This window comes from Nelumbo nucifera, chromosome 4, assembly GCF_055504915.1.
Source record: "Nelumbo nucifera cultivar China Antique chromosome 4, China Antique-T2T, whole genome shotgun sequence".
Classification (NCBI taxonomy): Eukaryota; Viridiplantae; Streptophyta; class Magnoliopsida; order Proteales; family Nelumbonaceae; genus Nelumbo; species Nelumbo nucifera.
The window spans coordinates 42,476,358-42,497,082 of NC_142652.1; the positions used below are offsets into that span (position 1 = coordinate 42,476,358).

Here is a 20,725-nt window from a genome sequence, read left to right on the forward strand (position 1 = left end):
ATCATGCAAATCAAATATTGTCCAGGATAAGTTATCTCTGTCATTCCTTTCATCATCCAACAAAGACACCATTTGGCTTCATCACTTTAGACTAGGACATCCATCTTTTGGAATTCTGAAAACTATGTTTCCCTCCTTATTTAAAGGATTGAGTGTTGAATATTTTCATTGTGATGTGTGTGAATTTGCAAAACACAAGCGTGTGCCCTTTCCAATCAGTAACAAGAGAAGTTCAGTCCCATTCTTTTTGATCCATAGTGATATATGGGGATCCTCCACAGTTCCAAATGTGTCTGGCTCACGATGGTTCGTCTCTTTTATTGATGATTGCACTAGGGTCTCTTGGATCTTTCTTCTTAAATCTAAATCAGATGTAAGTAGTGTACTCCCAAATTTCCATAACATGATCCAAAATCAGTTTGGGGTCAGAATCAAAAGATTTAGATCGGATAATGCACGGGATTATTTCAACCAAACTTTATCCCCATATTTTCAAAAAGAAGGGATTATCCATGAATCCTCCTGCATTAATACTCCACAACAAAACGGAGTAGCAGAAAGGAAGAATGGTCATCTACTAGCTGCAACCCGAGCCTTACTTTTCCACCAGCATGTTCCAAAAACCTATTGGGGGGAAGCTGTGCTTACAGCTGCATACATTATAAATCGATTACCTTCAAGGGTTTTGGGATTTAAAACACCAATGGAAACACTTTCTCAATTTTATCCCGATCTACGTACAACAAATAATCTCACCCCAAGAATCTTTGGATGCATTGCTTTTGTCCATGTTCATACCCATAATAGAGGGAAGTTAGATCCAAGAGCCATCAAGTGTATTTTTGTGGGTTATTCGTCCACCCAAAAGGGTTATAAGTGTTATCACCCACCTACTAAAAAATTCTTTGTCTCTATTGATGTCACTTTTGAAGAAAAAACACCATATTTCACTCAACCTTATCTTCAGGGGGAGTCTTTGTCATTCATTGAAGATAAGGACAGAGAATTGTTCCCTCTTGGTCTACCTACAGTTTCTCAACACCCAAACTCAGCATCTATACCAGCTCAATCCGTATCTGCACCTATCGAACCACCTCAAACCAAACCAACTTCTTCACCCATTCATACCAGACCCATGACAGAGAATGATGAACTTTGTAACTCTATGAGATTGCAGGTATATTCAAGAAGAAGAAACCAGGATCCTAATCTTGTGCAGGTTCAAGATTCAACTCCTAATCCTGAGAATGAGGTAAATACAGTTCCAGAAATTTCTTCTGAATTAGCATCTGACCAAGATCTTCCTATTGCCCTTAGGAAAGGCACAAGAGAATGCACTAAACATCCCTTATATCCCTTAGCAAATTTTGTGTCCTTTAAAAAATTCTCACCATCACATAGGAGTTTCCTAGTTAGTCTAAACACCATTCATATTCCTAATACTTTATCTGAGGCATTTTCTGATGAGAAATGGAAAGATGCTATGAGAGAAGAGTTGCAGGCTCTAGATAAGAATCAAACGTGGGAAATTGTTGACCTACCACCAGGAAAGAAACCCGTGGGCTGCAAGTGGGTTTTCACAGTAAAGTACAAGTCAGACGGCTCTCTAGAAAGATACAAGGCAAGACTCGTGGCAAAAGGATATACACAAACCTATGGTGTTGACTATCAGGAGACATTCGCTCCAGTGGCTAAGATGAATACGGTAAGAATTTTGTTGTCACTAGCAGCTAACTTCGACTGGTACTTGGAGCAATTTGATGTAAAGAATGCTTTTCTTCACGGTAATTTAGAGGAGGAGATATACATGGATATTCCTCCGGGCTTCAAAGGAAATCTAAAAGTAAATAAAGTTTGTAGGTTGAAAAAAGCACTATATGGTCTCAAGCAATCACCTAGGGCGTGGTTTGGAAGATTTACTAAAGTTATGCTTGCCATTGGATACAAACAAAGTCAGGGAGATCATACACTCTTTATAAAGCATTCGGATGTAGGGGGAGTCACGGCTCTTCTGGTATATGTCGATGACATAATTGTCACAGGAAATGATGAAAAGGAGAAGGAAGCCTTGAGAAGATGCCTAGTCAAAGAATTCGAAATAAAAGAACTTGGGAGATTGAAGCATTTTCTAGGGATTGAAGTAGCTCATTCCAGAGAAGGCATCTTTATCTCACAACAGAAATATGTAACAAATCTTTTAAGAGAGACAGGAAAGTTAGCATGCAAACCATCCTCCACACCGATTGAGCCAACTCACAAATTGGGAGAAGCAAATGAAGATCCAGCCGTGAATAGGGAAATGTACCAAAGATTAGTAGGAAAACTTATATATCTTGTCTACACAAGGCCAGACATAGCATATGCCGTAAGCGTGGCTAGCCAGCTTATGCACAACCCGAAAGAGGTTCACCTACAGGCGGTCTATAGGATACTACATTACCTAAAGACTAATCCTGGCAAAGGAATCTTGTTTAAAAGAAATACTGGATTAACCCTAGAGGCATACACCGATGCAAATTATGCAGGCTCTCCCATGGATAGGCGGTCCACTACAGGTTACTGTACATTCCTTGGAGGAAATCTTGTGACATGGAGGAGTAAGAAGCAGAATGTGGTAGCTAGATCAAGTGCGAAGGCAGAATTCAGGGCAATGGCTCAGGGAGTATGTGAATTACTATGGCTCAAGATAATTTTGGAAGACCTAAAGATCAGATGGGAAGGTCCAATGAGATTATTCTATGACAACAAGTCAGCTATTAACATTGCTCACAATCCGATCCAACATGACAGGACAAAGCACATTGAGATAGATAGGCATTTCATAAAGGAAAAGCTGGATAGCGGATTAATTTGCACTCCATACGTCTCAACGAATGGTCAACTGGCAGATGTGCTGACAAAAGGGCTTTGCAATGTGGCATTCCAAGGACTTATCTCCAAGCTGGGAATGAAAGATGCATATTCACCAGCTTGAGGGGGAGTGTTGGAAAGTAGAAGATTGACTCTCTGATTGATTCTCCATAATTTTAGGTCCATCAGTTTAGGAAACTTAATTTCCTAGAATCATGGGATATTAATTGGAGAATCCCACTGATATAGAAATTAGTTTTTTAGGAAAAGTTAGTTTCCTATTTTATCACCCTGTAAATTAGCTCTGTAATTCTATATAAAGTTGTGTATATGCTCCTTCCAAGACAATACAATCAATTCATTTTTTCCCTTAAATTTTCACAAGAACAACATGGCATTATCCGTCAGACTTCATGTACCTACACTTGACAACAAAATGGGGTAGCTGAGAGAAATACCTGTCATCTTTTAGAAACTGCTCGGTCCCTTATGCACCATATGAATGTACCCAAACATTTTTGGAGTGATGTTGTGCTTACATTTTGCTTCCTAATTAACCGGATGCCCACGTCCATCCTTGAAGTTCATTCTCCTTTCACCACTTTGTTTCTTACTTTGTCTCCGTTTCCTCTTACTCTTTTCGTGTGTGCGTATGTTTTGTTCATAATCTTGGACCTAGAATGGACAAATTAGATGCACGATCCACTAAGTGTATCATCCTTGTCATGGTATAAGTGTTATAACCCTAGTTCTCGACATTCCTTTGTGTGTTCTGATGTTACTTTTTTTGAGTCTACTCCGTTCTTCTTTGGGTCAGGTGATGCCCCTTCTTCTTCCTCACCTCCTCCTCCTCCTCTTCCATTTCTTGTTGAGGACCCCATTCCACTTGTTCTAGTTGTGACTAAGTCTTTGCCTCCAGTGTGGCTTCCTGTTGAATGGCCACCCATCCATCAAGTGTATACGCATCGACAACATGCACTAGCTCCTCCTCTAGCTTCGTCACCGCCGACAGATCTGGCAGTTGTTCCCACACCAGCCACACCCCCTGTTTCTGACCTTGATCTTCTTATCGCTTTGCAGAAAGGTAAACATAGTTGCACACTTCATCCCATTTCTAATTATGTTTCTTCCTCTCACCTTTCTGCTTCCCATCGCCAGTTTGTTTCTCTGTTGTCTTCTATTTCTATTCAAACAGATGTCCAGGAAGCCCTTTCCTCTCCAAGGTGGCACCATGCAATGGAAGAAGAACTCTCTTCTTTAGCTCATAATCATACGTGGTATCTCACCACCCTCCCTCCTGGTAAGCATGTTGTAGGTTGTAAGTGGGTATATATTGTTAAGTATTTACCTAATGGTAGTGTAGAGCGGTTGAAAGCTAGATTGGTTGCCAAAGGATATTCCCAAACATATGGTATTGACTATATGGAGACCTTCTCTCCTGTTGCTAAAATTGGTTCAATTCATGTTATGATATCTCTAGTTGCTATGTATGATTGGCCTCTATTTCAGCTTGACATCAAGAATGTCTTTTTACATGGTGATCTCCTTGAGGAGGTCTATATGGAGCAACCGTTGGGGTTTGTTGCTTAGGGGGAGGATGGTAAGGTGTGCAAACTAAAGAAGGCCACTTTATGGACTTAAATAGTCCCCCAGTGCATGGTTTGATAGATTCAATGAAGTGATAAGGAAGTTTTGTATGAAACAGTGTCAGGTTGATCACTCAGTATTCAACCATCATTCACATGTTGGGAAGACCTTACTGGTGGTGTATGTAGATGATATTGTCATTACCAACAGTGATAGATTGGGGATTGATAGGTTGAAGACCTTTTTGGAGCACTTTCAAATAAAGGACCTTGGTAAATTAAAATACTTCTTGGGGATAGAAGTAGCAAGGACTAAGCATGGTATTAATTTGTGCCAAAGGAAGTACGTTCTTGATTTGTTGGAGGAGATAGGATTATTAGGTGCCAAACTGGTTCAAACACCTATGGAACCAAATACCAAATTGAGCAGTGATATGGGTGAGGAGTTTGAAGATCTTGGAAGGTACAAGTAATTGGTGGGTAAGTTAAACTACGTAACCATTACTTGGCCAGATATTCATTTGTAGTTAGTGTGGTGAGTCGGTTTATGCAGAAACCTTAGGTTCCACATTGGGATGCAGCTTTAAGGATTGTAAGGTATTTTAAGGGAGCTCCTGGTCGTGGCTTGATATACAAGAGTGGAGGAAATCTTGAAATAGAGGGATACACTGATGCTGATTGGGCTGGTTTTGTATTTGGCAGAAGGTCCACTACAAGTTATTGTACTTTCCTTGGGGGTAATTTGGTGACATGGAAAAGTAAGAAATAGACAGTTGTGGCAAGAAGCAGTGTAGAAGCTGAATATAAAGCCATGACACATACCACTTGTGAACTAGTGTGGTTGAAAAATCTTCTACAGGAGATGGGATATTCAGTTGACACTCCAATGAAGCTTTATTGTAACAACCAAGCTGTAGTTCACATCCGGACAAAGCATATAAAAGATGACTGCCACTTTGTGAGAGAGAAGGTGCTTAGTGGAGTGATGGATACTGAATATGTTAACACAGGAAGTCAATGGGTAGACTTGTTCACAAAGGGTTGAGTCGGGGAAGAGTGGACTACATATGTAACAAGATGGAACTATATGATATATACTCACCAGCTTGAGGGGGAGTGTTAGTGTCAACTATATGGGAGTAGTTTAGTCCTTATAGTTATGTTTAAGCTGATGTGTAATGTTTATGTTAAGCGATGTGTTCCATACTTAAGTAGGGACATAATAGTCTTTTGTTTTAATTTAATAGAAACATATAAATATAATCTGGCCAACTAGAGAGAGTGACTTCTCTCTTGTTTGAACCAGTTTTCTCCTTCTCCTTTCTTTTCTTCTCTTCTTCTCTTCTTCTCTCTTCTATCTCCTCTAATCTTCCTCTAGTTCTAATAGAATTCTAGTGTAGGTCTGAACTTTATCACAAAGAAATTGATAGTGTAGTATCATAATCGAGTCTACGGGTCAGGTGTAACTTTCCAGTTTTGCCCATCAATCTCCAAGGTCCAGGGCAATACTGGAAATCTGGTCTGGTTCAAAGATTCAATTAATCCTACACTGCATGTGCCTTGGGTCTCACCCTGGCGGCTGAGACAGGCCACCCCAACATTTGGCAGCACACCAGCATCAGCCTTGGCAGGATAAATCTCCCCAGACTTATCCAACGGCTGTGAACATTCTAAACTAACACGAGTCTCATAAGTGTCCAGTTTAAGGGTATTATACAGAAACACACCATAGGAACATGAATCAAATATGTACTTTATTCATTTACAATAAATTCATAATGTACATCATTCTGATTGGAGCTAAGGGCATACAACTGTCTAACAAGGATTTGGTACACTCTTTGGGCGTGAACACCTACGTTGTGTGGAGCATTCTTGTGTGGGTTCCGTATCAGGTATATCCCTCCCTTATTTTGGTTTTAGATTTGGTCTGGTTTGGTTACAAGAACGAACCTTGAAAATGCAATTTTCTAAATTGTGAATTGGATTTCCAGATGGGAGTAAAGAAATTTTTGAAATTTCACCCAACCTTCCTGTAGGGTTCGGCCATTCATATGATGGATCTCCCATCCCTTCAATCGCCTCGTTCTCCTCGCACCCCAGCATCTCCCTTTTTTTGTTGCTCAAACTAAATCACCGTTGCCGTTGTAACTTCCGGCGGGACGGTGGTCCTTTCTCAAACCAAGTTACCAGAAATCCCCTGTTCTGATCGGCTTTCACATGGACCACCCCACTTCGCCTTCAGCCATTTGGCCGATCACCAGATTGGGTTCGAATTCCAAGCACGCTTGGTAAAAAGTTGTTTGGGTAAAGAGGTGGTTGACTAATCACCACTTAGAGATCAAATTTTCTACTTCGACACTGCACTCTGCATGCAACTCTCCGTTTGGACCAGTTTAAGTGATGGATGAAGATGAGCTTTCCACTACCCAATCTTATTGTTGGATTCTTAATTCATACCCATATTGGTTTTGTCTTTAATCCCATTGATGGGAACTTTCAGGAAGGGTTTTTCAAATGAGGTAAGGGGATTTTTCATACCACACATATTCAGACATAAACAGAGATATAAACAGTCCATATGCATACCTATCAATAAACACTGCCACATGGATGAAATCCAGTCCAAAAGAGAAAGAAGACGCTACACTATCAGCCGACTAGAGAATTCTGTTCACACCTGTCCACCACCAGCCCTCTTCGAGTCATCGATTAGAGAGTTTCTAGCAAACCACCACAATGACCAATACCACAGCAACTGGAGGCATAGTTACCTCCAATAAGGAAAAATGACCACTTTTTGGTCCCATATCGATCCTCCAATTAGTTTGGGAGTTATTCAAAAAGAAGTTCTGATATGGTGTTCCCAGGTGTAAGGAAAGAAAAAAAACTGAGTTTTAGACTGATTTTCTAATGCTCTGATACAATGTGAGTGATTTGATTAACACTAGTACAGTCCTAGGTCTAAGATAAGTAAGAAGGAAAGAAGAAGAATAATAGAAAGAAGAGAGGAGAAGAAGAAAGGGTTTGGTCTGAGAAGAGGAAAAGTCAATCCCTCTCATCCAACCTACCTTATATTTATACTCTTTGTATTAGACTGCAAAAGACAAATCTATCCTTCATTAAGTATGGGACACAACTTAAACCCAGACAAAATAGTCAAATGACCAAAGTGCCCTTGTACTGTTGACTCTAATACCATCAAATTGGTAATGCCATTTCAAAATTTCCTACAAAGTTTCCCGCAAATATTTGCATTTTTTGAAGGATCGTTTTCCCATAAAATAGAAAACTTGGACCATGTTTTTTTCCATGTTATATTTGTGCAGGTACATTATATTTGCTCTTCTTTTCTATTAATTTTAATTCTATTTTTTTCCTAGGAGTACAAATGCATAGTTCTTAATTGGCCCATGACAAAAACACTTGTGGCTCTTAGAAGTTTGACTGATTTTGTTTACTTTCTGCACATGCTACTTCAGGTAAGCTACTCTCTTAGATCTTTGCATTTTTTAGCAGATTCTAAGATCCTTTCTTAGTAGTTTTGATTTCCACATATTCATATATTCTTTCATAGTAAATAAAAAAAAAATTATTGATGAAGGAAAAATTCAATAATAGTGTCTTAAAGTAACATGTCCATCTCACCCAATTGTATGCAATAAGTTCAAAAGAAGAAAGAAACAGAAAAAAACACTTTATTATCATTAATAAAAACTCTCAAGAATAGACCAAAAATTTATTATCATCCAATTGTATGAAAAATATCACTTCATTATCCTTAATGACAATGTCAGAAAAAACTCTCTGGATGAGAAACTATCCAATCCAGAATAAGATTCCATGTCATTGAAATACCATGGTCCCTTGCTTATTGCATTGTGAAATTCAGTTCCATTCCATTATGATTGATTTATGTTTATAGCATCTATTGGGTCTGTTGGTTCACCAACTAAAACAATAATACTACAGATTTCAGATGACTTTGGTCTATCTGTCCAGTAACTGGGCTATAGGTTAAAACCAAACTGAGGTGGACTAGGGTACTTTTTTTTTTGCCTGTCTTCTTTTTTTCACTTGCATATTTTTGTTGGTTGGGAGTTGCAGTGCAAGAATGCTATGATATTCTCATTATCTTTATTTGTATTAGCACAACAAAATAATAATATTGGTAGGTGAAATTGCATCTATAACTTTAGATAGAACTTTTTTGTTTTGTCAGATTTTTTTTTCTAAGCTCCTGATGGTAGTTTCAGTTTTTTTTTTAGTTTTTTTTTTCTTGTGGGTTGTACCTAATTGCTTTTGCATAGAACAGTAGGGTTTTTTGTTGTGTCAGATTGTTTTCTAAAGTCTCAATGATACTTTTGCATTTTTTTTAGTTTTTCGTGTGGGTTGCATGTAACTCCTTTTGCATAAGATAATTTGTCCTTTCATACTTTTTTATGATTTTATCTTATCTCTGTTGGTAAATATCTTATTTTATTATTTTGATAAAAAGGAGCTTGTCCCAAGTGTATGCAAGCAGATCCTGATTCTTTTTTTGGTGTATTAATGCATATCTAGTACATCTGTCTTAAAGTTAGCTTTCCATGTCAACGGAAGTGTAATGAAGAAATATCTTTTTTCAATTCATTAACTTTTGTGGGAGACAATTCAGATCTTATATATAACATTTTTTCTTCTTTTTTTTTTCAGTTTAGGTTGGCTTATGTTGCTCCTGAATCTAGAGTTGTGGGTGCTGGTGAATTAGTTGATGATCCGAAGACAATTGCTCTCCATTACCTTGTAGGCTACTTTTTACTTGATATAGTTGTGGTACTGCCACTTCCTCAGGTAATGTTCTATCTCATGATTCTTTTTTTTTTAGTGTCAGTGGAAATGTCGACTGGGGAATATGTCGGTTCCAGTAAAATTTTGTGTCACTACCCATGGAAATGGAAATGTGTGGAAATATTAGGAAATTTAGGGACATTTTAAACCATGTATAACTAAAAACTTTTGAATTGAAAGCTTTTCTTACACTTCATTAGAAAGATATAATGGAAATTTGTAAATTTAATGAGCAGATATTATTGTGTTCTTTGGAATTTCTAACACATTTACTATCTATTCATGCAGCAAGATCTAGTGAAGGTGATTGCTTCTATTCTTTTATTTAATCTCCTGTGGATGTTCCCCATAAATATGGGGACAGTTCTTTTTTTGTCTGACATTAGGAGGATAGGTTGTCTGAAGTGGGAAATTGTATGGCACCCAACTTTGAAAGGTCTATTGTTGCATAGGGAGATTGAAGAATGCACACTTTTGTTTAAGACTTTTTTCCCTGGTTTGAAACAACTACTTGATTAACAAATGAGAAACTCAAACTCAACTCTATGTTAGTCCTAATTATTTAGGGCTGGCTATGCTAGTACTGTTTTTCCATTGTGCTCTATCAAGATCCATGTTTATTGTTAAATTGCAAGTCATCAGATCATTCCTTACCACTTCTTCCCATACTTACTCTGATATTTCCCTTGCTCTTTTAGATCCTTCTATTTGTACCAAGTCACTCCTTTTTGGTGTGATCATTTGTTGTCTGTGTAATTAAATCTAGCTTCAGAGTTGATGGTTCTATGGTTTTATTGTTGTTTGTGTTACATGGTATCATGTGTACATTTGTGCAAATATTTTTCCTTTTTTTCTTTCTTTTTAGCTTTCATAGGGGAAATTTTTATGTAGTACATAATTACATATATTGAGAATCTCATTTATGCACTACATTTATTCCCACTTATCACTTAGTTTATTAATAGGGTAAAATACTTAAAATACCCCTAGGTTTTGTGAAATGGATTAAGTAATACCCTATGGTTTCAATAATCCCTTAAAGTACCTTCAGTTTTTCTGATAATAGGATGAACGCAGCCTTCCGTTAGCACTCTGTTACATTATGTTCACCTGTGATAGCACGTGACTGTAATAATATTTTAAAAGCCCCATTTTCCCTCATCACCAACCTTATTTATCAAAATGGTTTTATCCACTGTCACAAAAAACAGTATTCCTTGCCAGAAGTATCCATGTGTTGCCCGGTGGCACTGAGGTCAAGCCCTCAGCTTTACTTTCACTGAAGTGGGGATTTCAGTGATTTTTCCCATTTTACAAGCTGATTTGATCCCCAAGCCAACAAATTCCATCTCCATACCCCGTGGTGACAACTTTTCAAGGATTTGATCCCAAGTCCTCAGCTCTGTTTCCACTTAAGTGGGGATTTCAGATTTTACAAGTTGCAGAGGGTTCGTTTCTATTTCTTTTTCTCTGTTATGTCTATTTTTGTTATTTCTTTGTTTCATTCTCTGTGTTTCACATAAATTCCATAATTTGTTTTCTGCCATTGCAAACAACAAGGTAGAAAAAAGTGTCTACAGATTGTGTAAGTATGCTGAACCTGCAAGAACAAGAAAAGGGAAAGGTGAATAGCCATTGTTCTTGATGCCTAACAACTATCTTCATGTCTTCAATCTTGTTGGTGCCTGTATTCCAACTCAAAGAAGATACTGTTATTGGATTTCTGTTATTCCCCTATTGGGGCGAAATATGGCTTCACCATGGTTTCGTTGTGAATTGAAGACCTAAATTTCTATCTATACTTGATCTCTGATCTTAAAGTCTGGGTTTCCTTGAAGTTCATTGTTTTAGGATTTTGTGTTTGGAGCACATACTCAGTGGAGTATTTTGCTAGAAGAAAGCCACCGGCTTCAGTAACACCTGAATTTATATAAAAAGCTGCCTGGTTTAAGACACAGCAAAATCATAAATTGTTACATGGACTACAAAGGAATTGTGGCTTAAGACTAAATGCAGCTTTATGTCTCAAACACCTTTTTTCTTGGTGGTGCCTTCATTCCTTTCAAGTTTGTCAAGGGTGGGCTGAGTAGTGTCAACATTGGAAGAAAATAAAGGGGTCAGCATTGTTCTACTGGATCAAACAAATGGACCCTTCAGAAGCGTTGATTGGGTCATTGTTTATTGGAACAATGCAAGGAGGATGACACTCAAGGCAATGATTTCATGCCTTGAGGAATATACCTGGAACCATGTGGTGGTCGAGACCAATGTGCCAGTGTATAGAAGTGTCTATGTTACAGTAGATATTTCAAGTGGAGTCATTTTTTATTTTTGGATTACTTTAGATCCATTTCAAGGTTTGAATCTTGTCAATCTTGAGAGGTTACCATGAAATCTCATGATGACACAGACTATAAACCTGAAAGATTTAGATGGTAGATTTAGATTTGTGGTAGGTAGATTTCTCTTTGGAAATTTTATAGATGAGCCCTGAAATGGGTAAAGCCAGTGCTTGGTCATGTTTTTTAAATTAAAAAAAAGAAGGAATAGGGGAAAAATAGACATTTTTGCTATTCTGTCAAGAGATAAAGGTGTTGCCCAATTTTTCAAAAACCAAGGGGTACTTTAAGGGATTATTGAAACCAGTGGGTATTACTTAGTCCATTTCACAAAACCTAGGGTTACATTTAAGTAAGTTGAAAACAGTCCTCTTGAAGTATAGAGCTGCTTGAGATTAGATGCAAAACCAGAAAACAAACAAGAGAAGATTAAGAAGATGAGAGAGAGAGAGAGCTGGCGGCAATGAGAGTTAGAGAGTGAGAGGTTCGAACTAAACCTCCCTCTAACACTCTAAAACATTTTGTTAAGTTAATCCTTGAATTATTACAGAGAGGCCTTTGGGTGGGCAAGAAATTACAAAAACAGAATATATAAGAGTATGGGCCTAGAATAAGGCCCATTATAGAGGAAAACATAAACATAACATAGAATGACAGCCTATGGGCCATTCGGCCCATCTCCTCTACACTCCCCCTCAAGCTGAGCATAGATGTTAATCATGCCTAGCTTGCTAGTGTCATGTTGAAGCCTTGCCTTGGAAATACCCTTGGTGAGGAAATCTGCCAATTGTCCTTTAGAAGTAATGAATGGAAGAAACACTTCACCGGAAGAGACTCTTTCTTGAATAAAGTGTCTATCAACCTCAATATATTTGGTTCTATCATGTTGTACTGGGTTGTGAGCAATGTTGATGGCAACCTGATTATCACAGTACAACATCATGGGTTTGTCATGATCAATCCCAAGTTCTTCCATTAAGGACCTTAGCCCCAACAATTCAGAGACTCCATGTGCCATGGTTCTATACTCTGCTTCGGCGGAGGATCGGGCCACAACTGATTGTTTCTTACTCCTCCAAGAGACAACATTACCAGCCACCAGACTGCAATACCCTGAAGTAGATCTTCTATCATCAATATTTCCAGGCCAATCAGCATCAGTATAGGCTTCAAGTTTCAGATGACCATGCTTGGTAAATAGAATTCCTTTTCCTGGAGAGCCTTTCAGATAACACAAAATTTGTTCTGTTGCAGCCATATGAGTATCTCTAGGAGCATGCATGAACTGGCTAATACAACTGACAGCATACGCAATATCTGGCCGAGTCATGCACTGGTATAGGAGCTTCCCAAGAAGTCTCTGAAAGACCCCTTTGTCTTCCAACAATGTTCCATCTGAAGCTGAAAGTTTGCGACTCATATCAATGGGAGTTGCAGATGGTCTAGCACCCATTTTTCCAGTTTTAGACAGCAAATCAAGGACATATTTCCTCTGGGAAATAAGAGTCCCATCCTTGGATCTAGCAACTTTTATGCCAAGGAAGTATCTCAACTCCCCCAGATCCCTAATCTCAAATTCTGTACGGAGGAAAGACTTAAGGGCCCGAATGCCTGAGGCATCATCACCAGTCACTATAATGTCATCAACATACACAATGAGATACATTGCTAGAGATCCACTTTTCTTCACAAAGAGAGTACGATCTGACTATGTCTGAACATAGCCGAATTTAACAAGTGCAGCTCTAAATTTCTCAAACTAGGCTCTAGGAGACTGTTTGAGGCCATAAAGTGATTTCTTCAATTTGCATACCTTTCCTTGCATATCTTTCCCATACATTCCTGGAGGGAGACACATGTAGACCTCCTCATGTAAGTCACCATTCAGAAATGCATTCTTTACATCCAACTGATAAAGAGGCTAATCAAAGTGAGCTGCCAGAGATAAGAGAACCCTAACAGATGTCATCTTGGCAATAGGGGCAAAGGTCTCCAGGTAGTCAATCCCATATGTCTGTGTGTAGCCTTTTGCAACAAGTCTGGCCTTGTACCTCTCAATAGTCCCATCAGCCCTGTATTTAATGGTAAAGACCCACTTGCACCCAACTGGATCCTTCCCTTCAAGCAAATCCACCACCTCCCAAGTATCATTTTTGTGTAGAGCATCCATTTCAGACTTTATGGCATCTCTCCATTCTGGAATCCGAAGAGCTTCTGACACAAACCTAGGAATGGGGTTAGAAGCATTTGAAGAGAGGTAGGCAAAGTATGAAGGAGAAAGTAGATCATAAGAAAGGTGTTTGGAAATGTAGTGTGCAGTGCACTTCCGCTTTCCTTTCCTAACAGCAATGGGGACATCAAGATCTGGGAAAGATGGTTCCAAAGAGGCTGAAGCAGTGCCTGTTATCTCATCTGTGATTGGGAATGTATGAGTCTCATTTGTTGTAAGGGAAACAACTTGCTCATTCCTGGATCTTTGCCTTTGATACACTTTGGGATTATGGGTATGACGAGGAGGTAAAGAAATAGGGCCACTAGGGCAAGAGGAATGAAGTGACTGATCCTCTTTTGATTCATTTGGTGAGGATACAAGCTTGTCAAGTGACTCAACTGGGATAGGAAGAGGAAGAGCAAATACTTGTGACAGACTCTCCCCCTGTTGACAATGTCCTTCCTGAGAGGAACCATAAAAAGGAGAAAGCTCATCAAAGGTAACATCCATAGAGACATGTCGAGTTCCAGTCTTTGGATCAAAACAACAATAACCCTTTTGTGTGGGGGAGTAACCAAGGAAGATGCATTTTGGGCTTTTGGTTCAAACTTATGTCTCTGGGCACTTGGAATGTGAACATAACAGGTACAACCAAACACACAAAGAGGAATCGGGAAGAGATCCTTGTATGGATGAAGAAGACTGAACGGGGATTTAAACCCTAAAACCCTGGATGGCATACGGTTTATGAGATAGATAGCAGTAAGAACATCACCCCAAAATCTTGTGGGAACATGTGAGGAAAACAAAAGGCTCCTTGCAACTTCAACAATATGTCTATTTTTCCTTTCAGCAACTCCATTTTGTTCAGGGGTTCTAACACAGGAGCTTTGGTGAATAACCCCCATGTCAGAGAGATACAAGGATAAACTTTTCTCAAAATACTCTTTTGCATTGTCGGATTTGAAAACCTTAATTCTGGTATCAAATTGAGTTAAAACTGTTAGACAGTCTTGTATGCCCTTAGCTTCAATCCGATTTGATGTACTTTTGACATTTAGTGTAAATAAATAAAGTGCATGTTTGATTCATGTTGTTTGGTTTAATTCTGTGTATGACCCTAAAACTGGACACTTATAGAGACTCGTGTTAGTTTTAAATGTTCACAGCCATTGGATAAGTTTGGGGAGATTTATCCTTTCAAGGCTGATATTGGTGTGCCACCAAGTGTTGGGATGGCCTGTCTTGGCCATCAGGGTAAGACCCAAGGCATATGCAGTATGGGATTACCTGAATCTTTGAACCGGACCAGATTTCCAGTATTGCCCTGGACCTTGGAGATAGATGGGCAAAACTGGAAAGTTACACTTGACCCCTAGACTCGATTATGATACTTCACTGGGTGTTGGATCAGACTGTCTTTGATATGCCAATCAGTGAGATCCTTAGTGGGGATCAAAACCTGGGTATGTTGGGACAGTTTGAGAATTCATCTGAGTGGGTGATCATAGTGACAGGATCAGCCCCTTTGTCGGACAAAGGTAATGATCGGGAATGCACTCTCCCTGGTGGAAACCAAACCGCCGGCAGTTGATTTCAATCGTTGGAAATTTGTTTTGCAAAATTAATATATTTATATATATGTACGGTTTCGAAATGTTTGCAAATGGTTTTAATTCCTGGGATCCATGTGAGTAGAGAGTGCGGCACTGTTCCTTGCAGGCGAGGGAGAGGTCCTCTCTTGTCGGGCAGTGCTTGATCTTTAAGGGCTGAGAGGTTAAGTATAAGACCATTTAGGATAATACTTGATGGGCTAATCTTGCACCTGCCCACAATCCCTGGGTTTTTATAAGATGGCTTGGCCCAGGGACCACTTAATGTAAGTGTTGGGCCCATAGGGTCCATGTGATGGGCTCAGGGGTTCACTGAGCATTTCAGTGGATTCGGCTAGGCCTTGTAATAAAGGCTGGGCCGAACCCATGTGGCTGGTGTGTAGATCAATGCTTGGGTCCCACGCCATACAAAGAAGCCCAACTAGGCAGCAGATTGGAAACTAGTTAGACACTGGACCTATAATGGGCCAAAAGCCCATTTCGAGATGGGCTGATAGGATCACCCATCTATGGGGTGAATCTGAGATTATTGTTAGTAAAAGGATTGGGCCTTTAACCTTATCCACTTTGGGAGACCAAATTCAAATTAGATTTGAATCTGGTAACCTTCTTATAAGATCAGGAGTTAGCTAACTTAATCTGCAGATAGGATTAAGATAATCCCCTATCCAAATACTGATTTGGATTGGGATAACTCCTAATTAGGAGGTTTCTTAATCAAGAAGTAAGGAGGAGAAATCCAAGAGAAATATATCAGATTTCGAACCAAGGGGTTTAATCAAGAAAAACTCCCTGCGAATTGAGATTAGATCTCATACATACTCCAGAGAGAAGAGAAGCAGTTCAGCCATCTTCGTCCCAGGAGTTCTCCTCCAGCCGCCGCCATTCCCTCTTGCAAGATTCGATCTTTGTAGAGGAAAGAAGTCAAGAAATAAGTTCTTGACATCAGTCTTGCAGGAAAGACTGAAAAAGATTCAGTGTTCAGAGTTTCCAGAGGATTCTTGCGAAGGATCCAGTGTGTAGGACGCACCCTGCTGGTTCCGTTCCATCCACAGCTGTGTCATCTTCAGCAGGAGCGGATCTTGGTTTCTTATTTGGGCGTGAACACCAACTTTGGGAGATACTGTTTCTCCGGATCAGGTATAATCCTCCCTTTTTCCTTTTGGTTCAGATCTGGTTCGATTATGGTTCAAGTAGAATCCTTGAATATTGTATTCTAAATTTAGGGAATGCGATTCCCAGTTGGGAGAAAGTAGGAAAATTTTTGAAATTCGCCCACCCATTCCGCAACCTTTTTGGCGTCCATTAGATGGATCCTACCATTCTTTCAAAAACAAGCTCATGAAATTGCCTCACAAGTCTTGGGACTTCATCACGGGATTTCATTTGGTATATCCAAGTGAATCTAGAAAAGTCATCAATAAACAGGATGAAATATCTGTAGCCCCCCATAGTAGGTAAGTGGTAAGGCCCCCACACATCAGAGTGCACAATATGAAAAGGAAAATAAAATCTTTTATTGCTCACAGGGTAATTGTTTCAACAATGCTTTGACAACTGACATGAATCACAATTGAGACTGGACACACTGACTCCCTTAAACAATTCGGGAAGTAAATGACTTAAAGCAGAAAAAGGTAAATGACCCAACTGACAATGACTCAACATAATTCGACTGACAGACTCTGAAGAAGTAGAACCAAAGGCAACATTCTTGGGATGATCAAAGCATTGGCAAGGAGTGTCGAGCAAGTATATTCCATTTGCTTCATGGCCACTCCCAATCACCTTTCGAGACTCCACGTCCTGAAACACACAGTGAGAAGGGAAAAAGGTTACACAACAATTCAATGACTTGGTCAAGCTACTTACAGATAATAAATTTGTATTTAATTTAGGTACATGAAGAGTGGAAGATAAGAGTAAGGAATCTGTAGCCTTGACAGTTCCGTTGCCAGAAATAGAGGCAAGAAAACCATTAGCTAAGGTGATTTTGTCTCAACCAGGAAGCAACTCATACGAAACAAACAGAGTGGAAAGGTTGGTCTTGTGATCAGAAGCATCTGAGTCTATGATCCAAGGGGTCTTCTGATTACCTGAGGTGGATGCATGGTTAGCAGAAGCTCTTATACCTGAGTGAGCAAATGCGGTGGTGGCTGAATTTCCAGAAGGGTTGGATGATGAAGTTACACCTTCAAGATGGCTGATCATCTTTCCAAACTTCTCACATTCAGCTTTCATGGCTGTCAACTGTGTACAGGCAGACTCAACTTCTGTATCTGTACCCATGGCTGCATTTGCACTCCCTGTCTTTCTACTATCATTTTTCTTCTGAACTGAACAGGGACAAGACTGGGATGCAATTTCTAGCACTTGTCCTTGGTGTGTTTTGGCTTCTTGCAATATTTACAAACCACCTCCTTCTTCCTGTGCCACTGGGAGCCCCTATAACCCCTTTGGGTTTAACCCCTATATTTGCAAAATGGTCATTGATGCCAACTCCTTGAACCTGTACTTGTCTTCTACTCTCTTCACTGCTGACCAAAGCATATGCTTGCGACAATGAAACACTTTGCTTGGACAAAATGTTCTGCTTTGTGATATCATATTCAGGATTCAGCCCAGTTAGGAACTCAAAGACCCTGTTCATTTCAACTAATTTCCTGTATGTTTCAGCATCATTGGGGGTATCTCATGTTACAGCCTCTATCAGATCAATATCTTGCTATAAAGATTTCAGGGTTGAGAAGTATGCCGCAAGGGATTTCTCCCCCTGTCTTAGATTCTTCACATCACTCCTCAGTTTATAGGCTCTGGCAACATTCAATTTCTAGGAGTCGGTTTCTACAACACTATCCCAGATTTCCTTAGCCGAGTTCATCCAAAGATAGTGTTGACTAATCTGTGGCTGCATTGAATTCACAAGCCACCCAATCACTGTGTAGTTCTCTTGCATCCCTCTCTCATAAGATGGATCGTCTTTTGGGGGAGATTTCTTGCTCCCAGAAACAAACCCCCATTTTCCTCTGCTACAAATATGGATTTTCACTGATTGTGACCATGCCAAGTGGTTGGTCCCATCAAGTTTAACTGTAGTTACAGCCAACATAGAATCGGCTGGGGTTCTCAATGTCTGTCCATATTCAGCAGCACTCTTGCTTTCAAGGTCTGAGAAGTCCATCATGAAAAGGTTCCAATTAGGGTTTTAATAAGTTTCTCAAAGTGCAGGGATTCTTGATGAACTTGGTTTGAGCTGAATCGGCAACATCACACAGCTCACAAAATCAGTTCAGTCTTGACAACCATGACAGCCAAGCTCGGTGGCAGTTCTTTCTAGAAGAAGAAATACTATTTCAGCCTTCAAGGGGCAACTAGCAGACCTCCAAACACAAAGTATTCCAGGTCCCCAACAACTGTTGTCCCAAGGAGAAGAAATAACAGTCCACAGTCCTTAAGAGGCCTTTTAACAAACACTCTGTGTGCAGTAGTTAACACCCTACTGATAACTAGTAGAAACCACTTCAATAGTATTTCGTATAGGTCCAAGAAAAGGCTGGGCTGAATTAGAGACTAATACCACTGAGCCCAAACCAGTTTCAGCAACTTGACAGTTCAACAATAGCCGAACTGCTCCCCAAAATAACCTAGAAATCTCTGAGTTGAATCAGTCCAGCAATAGCCGAACAGTAGGGCAGAATGAAGAGGGTTTTCGAGTACTTTAACTGCGGTAACTTACAGTATGTGAATCTTTGATTTGAGCTTCAAATCAAGCTGAACACCTCTCTCTAATTCTTCCTGGTCACCGAACTATTCTCCAAGTGGGTAGAGACTTGGGCACCCTCCAATGACCTCCAAGAACCAGACGAATGACTTTAAACTTCCAGCCCTAGAACATCCTCATGCAGTCGGCTGGATTAGAACCACATGAGGGTCATGCCAAGCTTTGGCCTGCTTTGATACCAAGTTGAAAACAATCCTCTTGAAGTATAGAACTGCTTGAGATTAGATGCAAAACCAGAAAACAAACAAGAGAAGATTAAGAAGATGAGAGAGAGAGAGCTGACGGCAATGAGAGTTAGAGAGTGAGAGGTTCGAACTAAACCTCCCTCTAACACTCTAAAACATTTTATTAAGTTAATCATTGAATTATTACAGAGAGGCCCTTGGGTGGGCAAGAAATTACAAAAACAGAGTATATAAGAGTATGGGCCCAGAATAAGGCCCATTATAGAAGAAAATATAAACATAACATAGAATGACAGCCGATGGGCCATTCGGCCCATCTCCTCTACAAAGTATTTTACCTTTATTATTAATATTGTTGTTGTGCCCAACACATTTCAGATTTGAAAATATGTGGTTTGGGCATCTGGGGTTTGGAAAGGTGGTAACAGTGTGGTGGAAGAAGAATATAGATGGAAAGGTGTGAGATTCTTCAAGAAAATTCATAAAGGACAGATTGAAGACATGGGATAGAGAGGCTTTTGAGAGAATCTTTGGATAGGGGATTCTTTTGTTAAACACAAATTTTCTTTTTTGTACTCTCTTTCCTTATGAGGGAATTATGCTTCCTTATTGGAACTGCTATACTTGCTAGAGTCAGTTTTTTGGATTAGTTGTATGCAGACAGTTACCCAATAAGAACCAAACATATATAACAGAAACTTATAAGAAAAGGCCCAGTCCCATACTATTATTATTCCTTACAACACTTCCCTTCAAGCTGAGGATATGTATCTATCATGCCTAGCTTGCATTACAGTTCATGAACCTCGCTTTAGATAACCCATTTGCGAGCACATCTACAGTCTATCTTCCAGTTGGCCAGTATGGAATGCACAAATCTCCAACTACCATTTTTTCTCTAACAAAGTGTCTAACAATCTCCATATGCCTGGTTCTATTATGCTGAACTGGATAGTTAGCCATGTTAGTTTCTGCTTGGTTATTACAATACAACTTTAGAGGAGGTGAAATCCCCATCCCCAATTCTCTTAATGGAATCGAATTCCATAATAACTTAGTTACTCAATGAGCCATGGCCCTATACTCAGCGTTAGTTTCTTGGTTCTCCAAATTTCAAGTTTCCTACCAACAAATATACAATACCAAGTGGTAGATATCCTGTCCCCTATAGATCCTATCCAATCATTATTGATTATGTTCTTATGTCAAATTTATCATGTTTCTTGAATACTTTTCTTGGACATGTCTTGACTTGAGGTATTTGAGAATTATTTCAGTAGCTTTCACATGAGCAACTCTAGGAGCATGCATGAATTGACTTACAACATG

At 39.5% G+C, this 20,725-nt stretch overlaps 1 protein-coding gene across 3 annotated transcripts in view; it reads left to right on the forward strand.

Moving 5' to 3' along the window:
* The window catches only part of LOC104590509 (putative cyclic nucleotide-gated ion channel 20, chloroplastic), a 169,546-nt gene that overhangs the window by 28,580 nt on the left and 120,241 nt on the right, over positions 1-20,725 (forward strand). For all 3 annotated transcript variants that reach the window (XM_088903557.1, XM_088903559.1, XM_088903558.1), the window contains 2 exons: positions 7,820-7,918; positions 9,132-9,269. In XM_088903557.1, the coding sequence (XP_088759683.1) occupies positions 7,820-7,918; positions 9,132-9,269 (237 nt within the window). The remainder of the gene's footprint in view (positions 1-7,819; positions 7,919-9,131; positions 9,270-20,725) is intronic.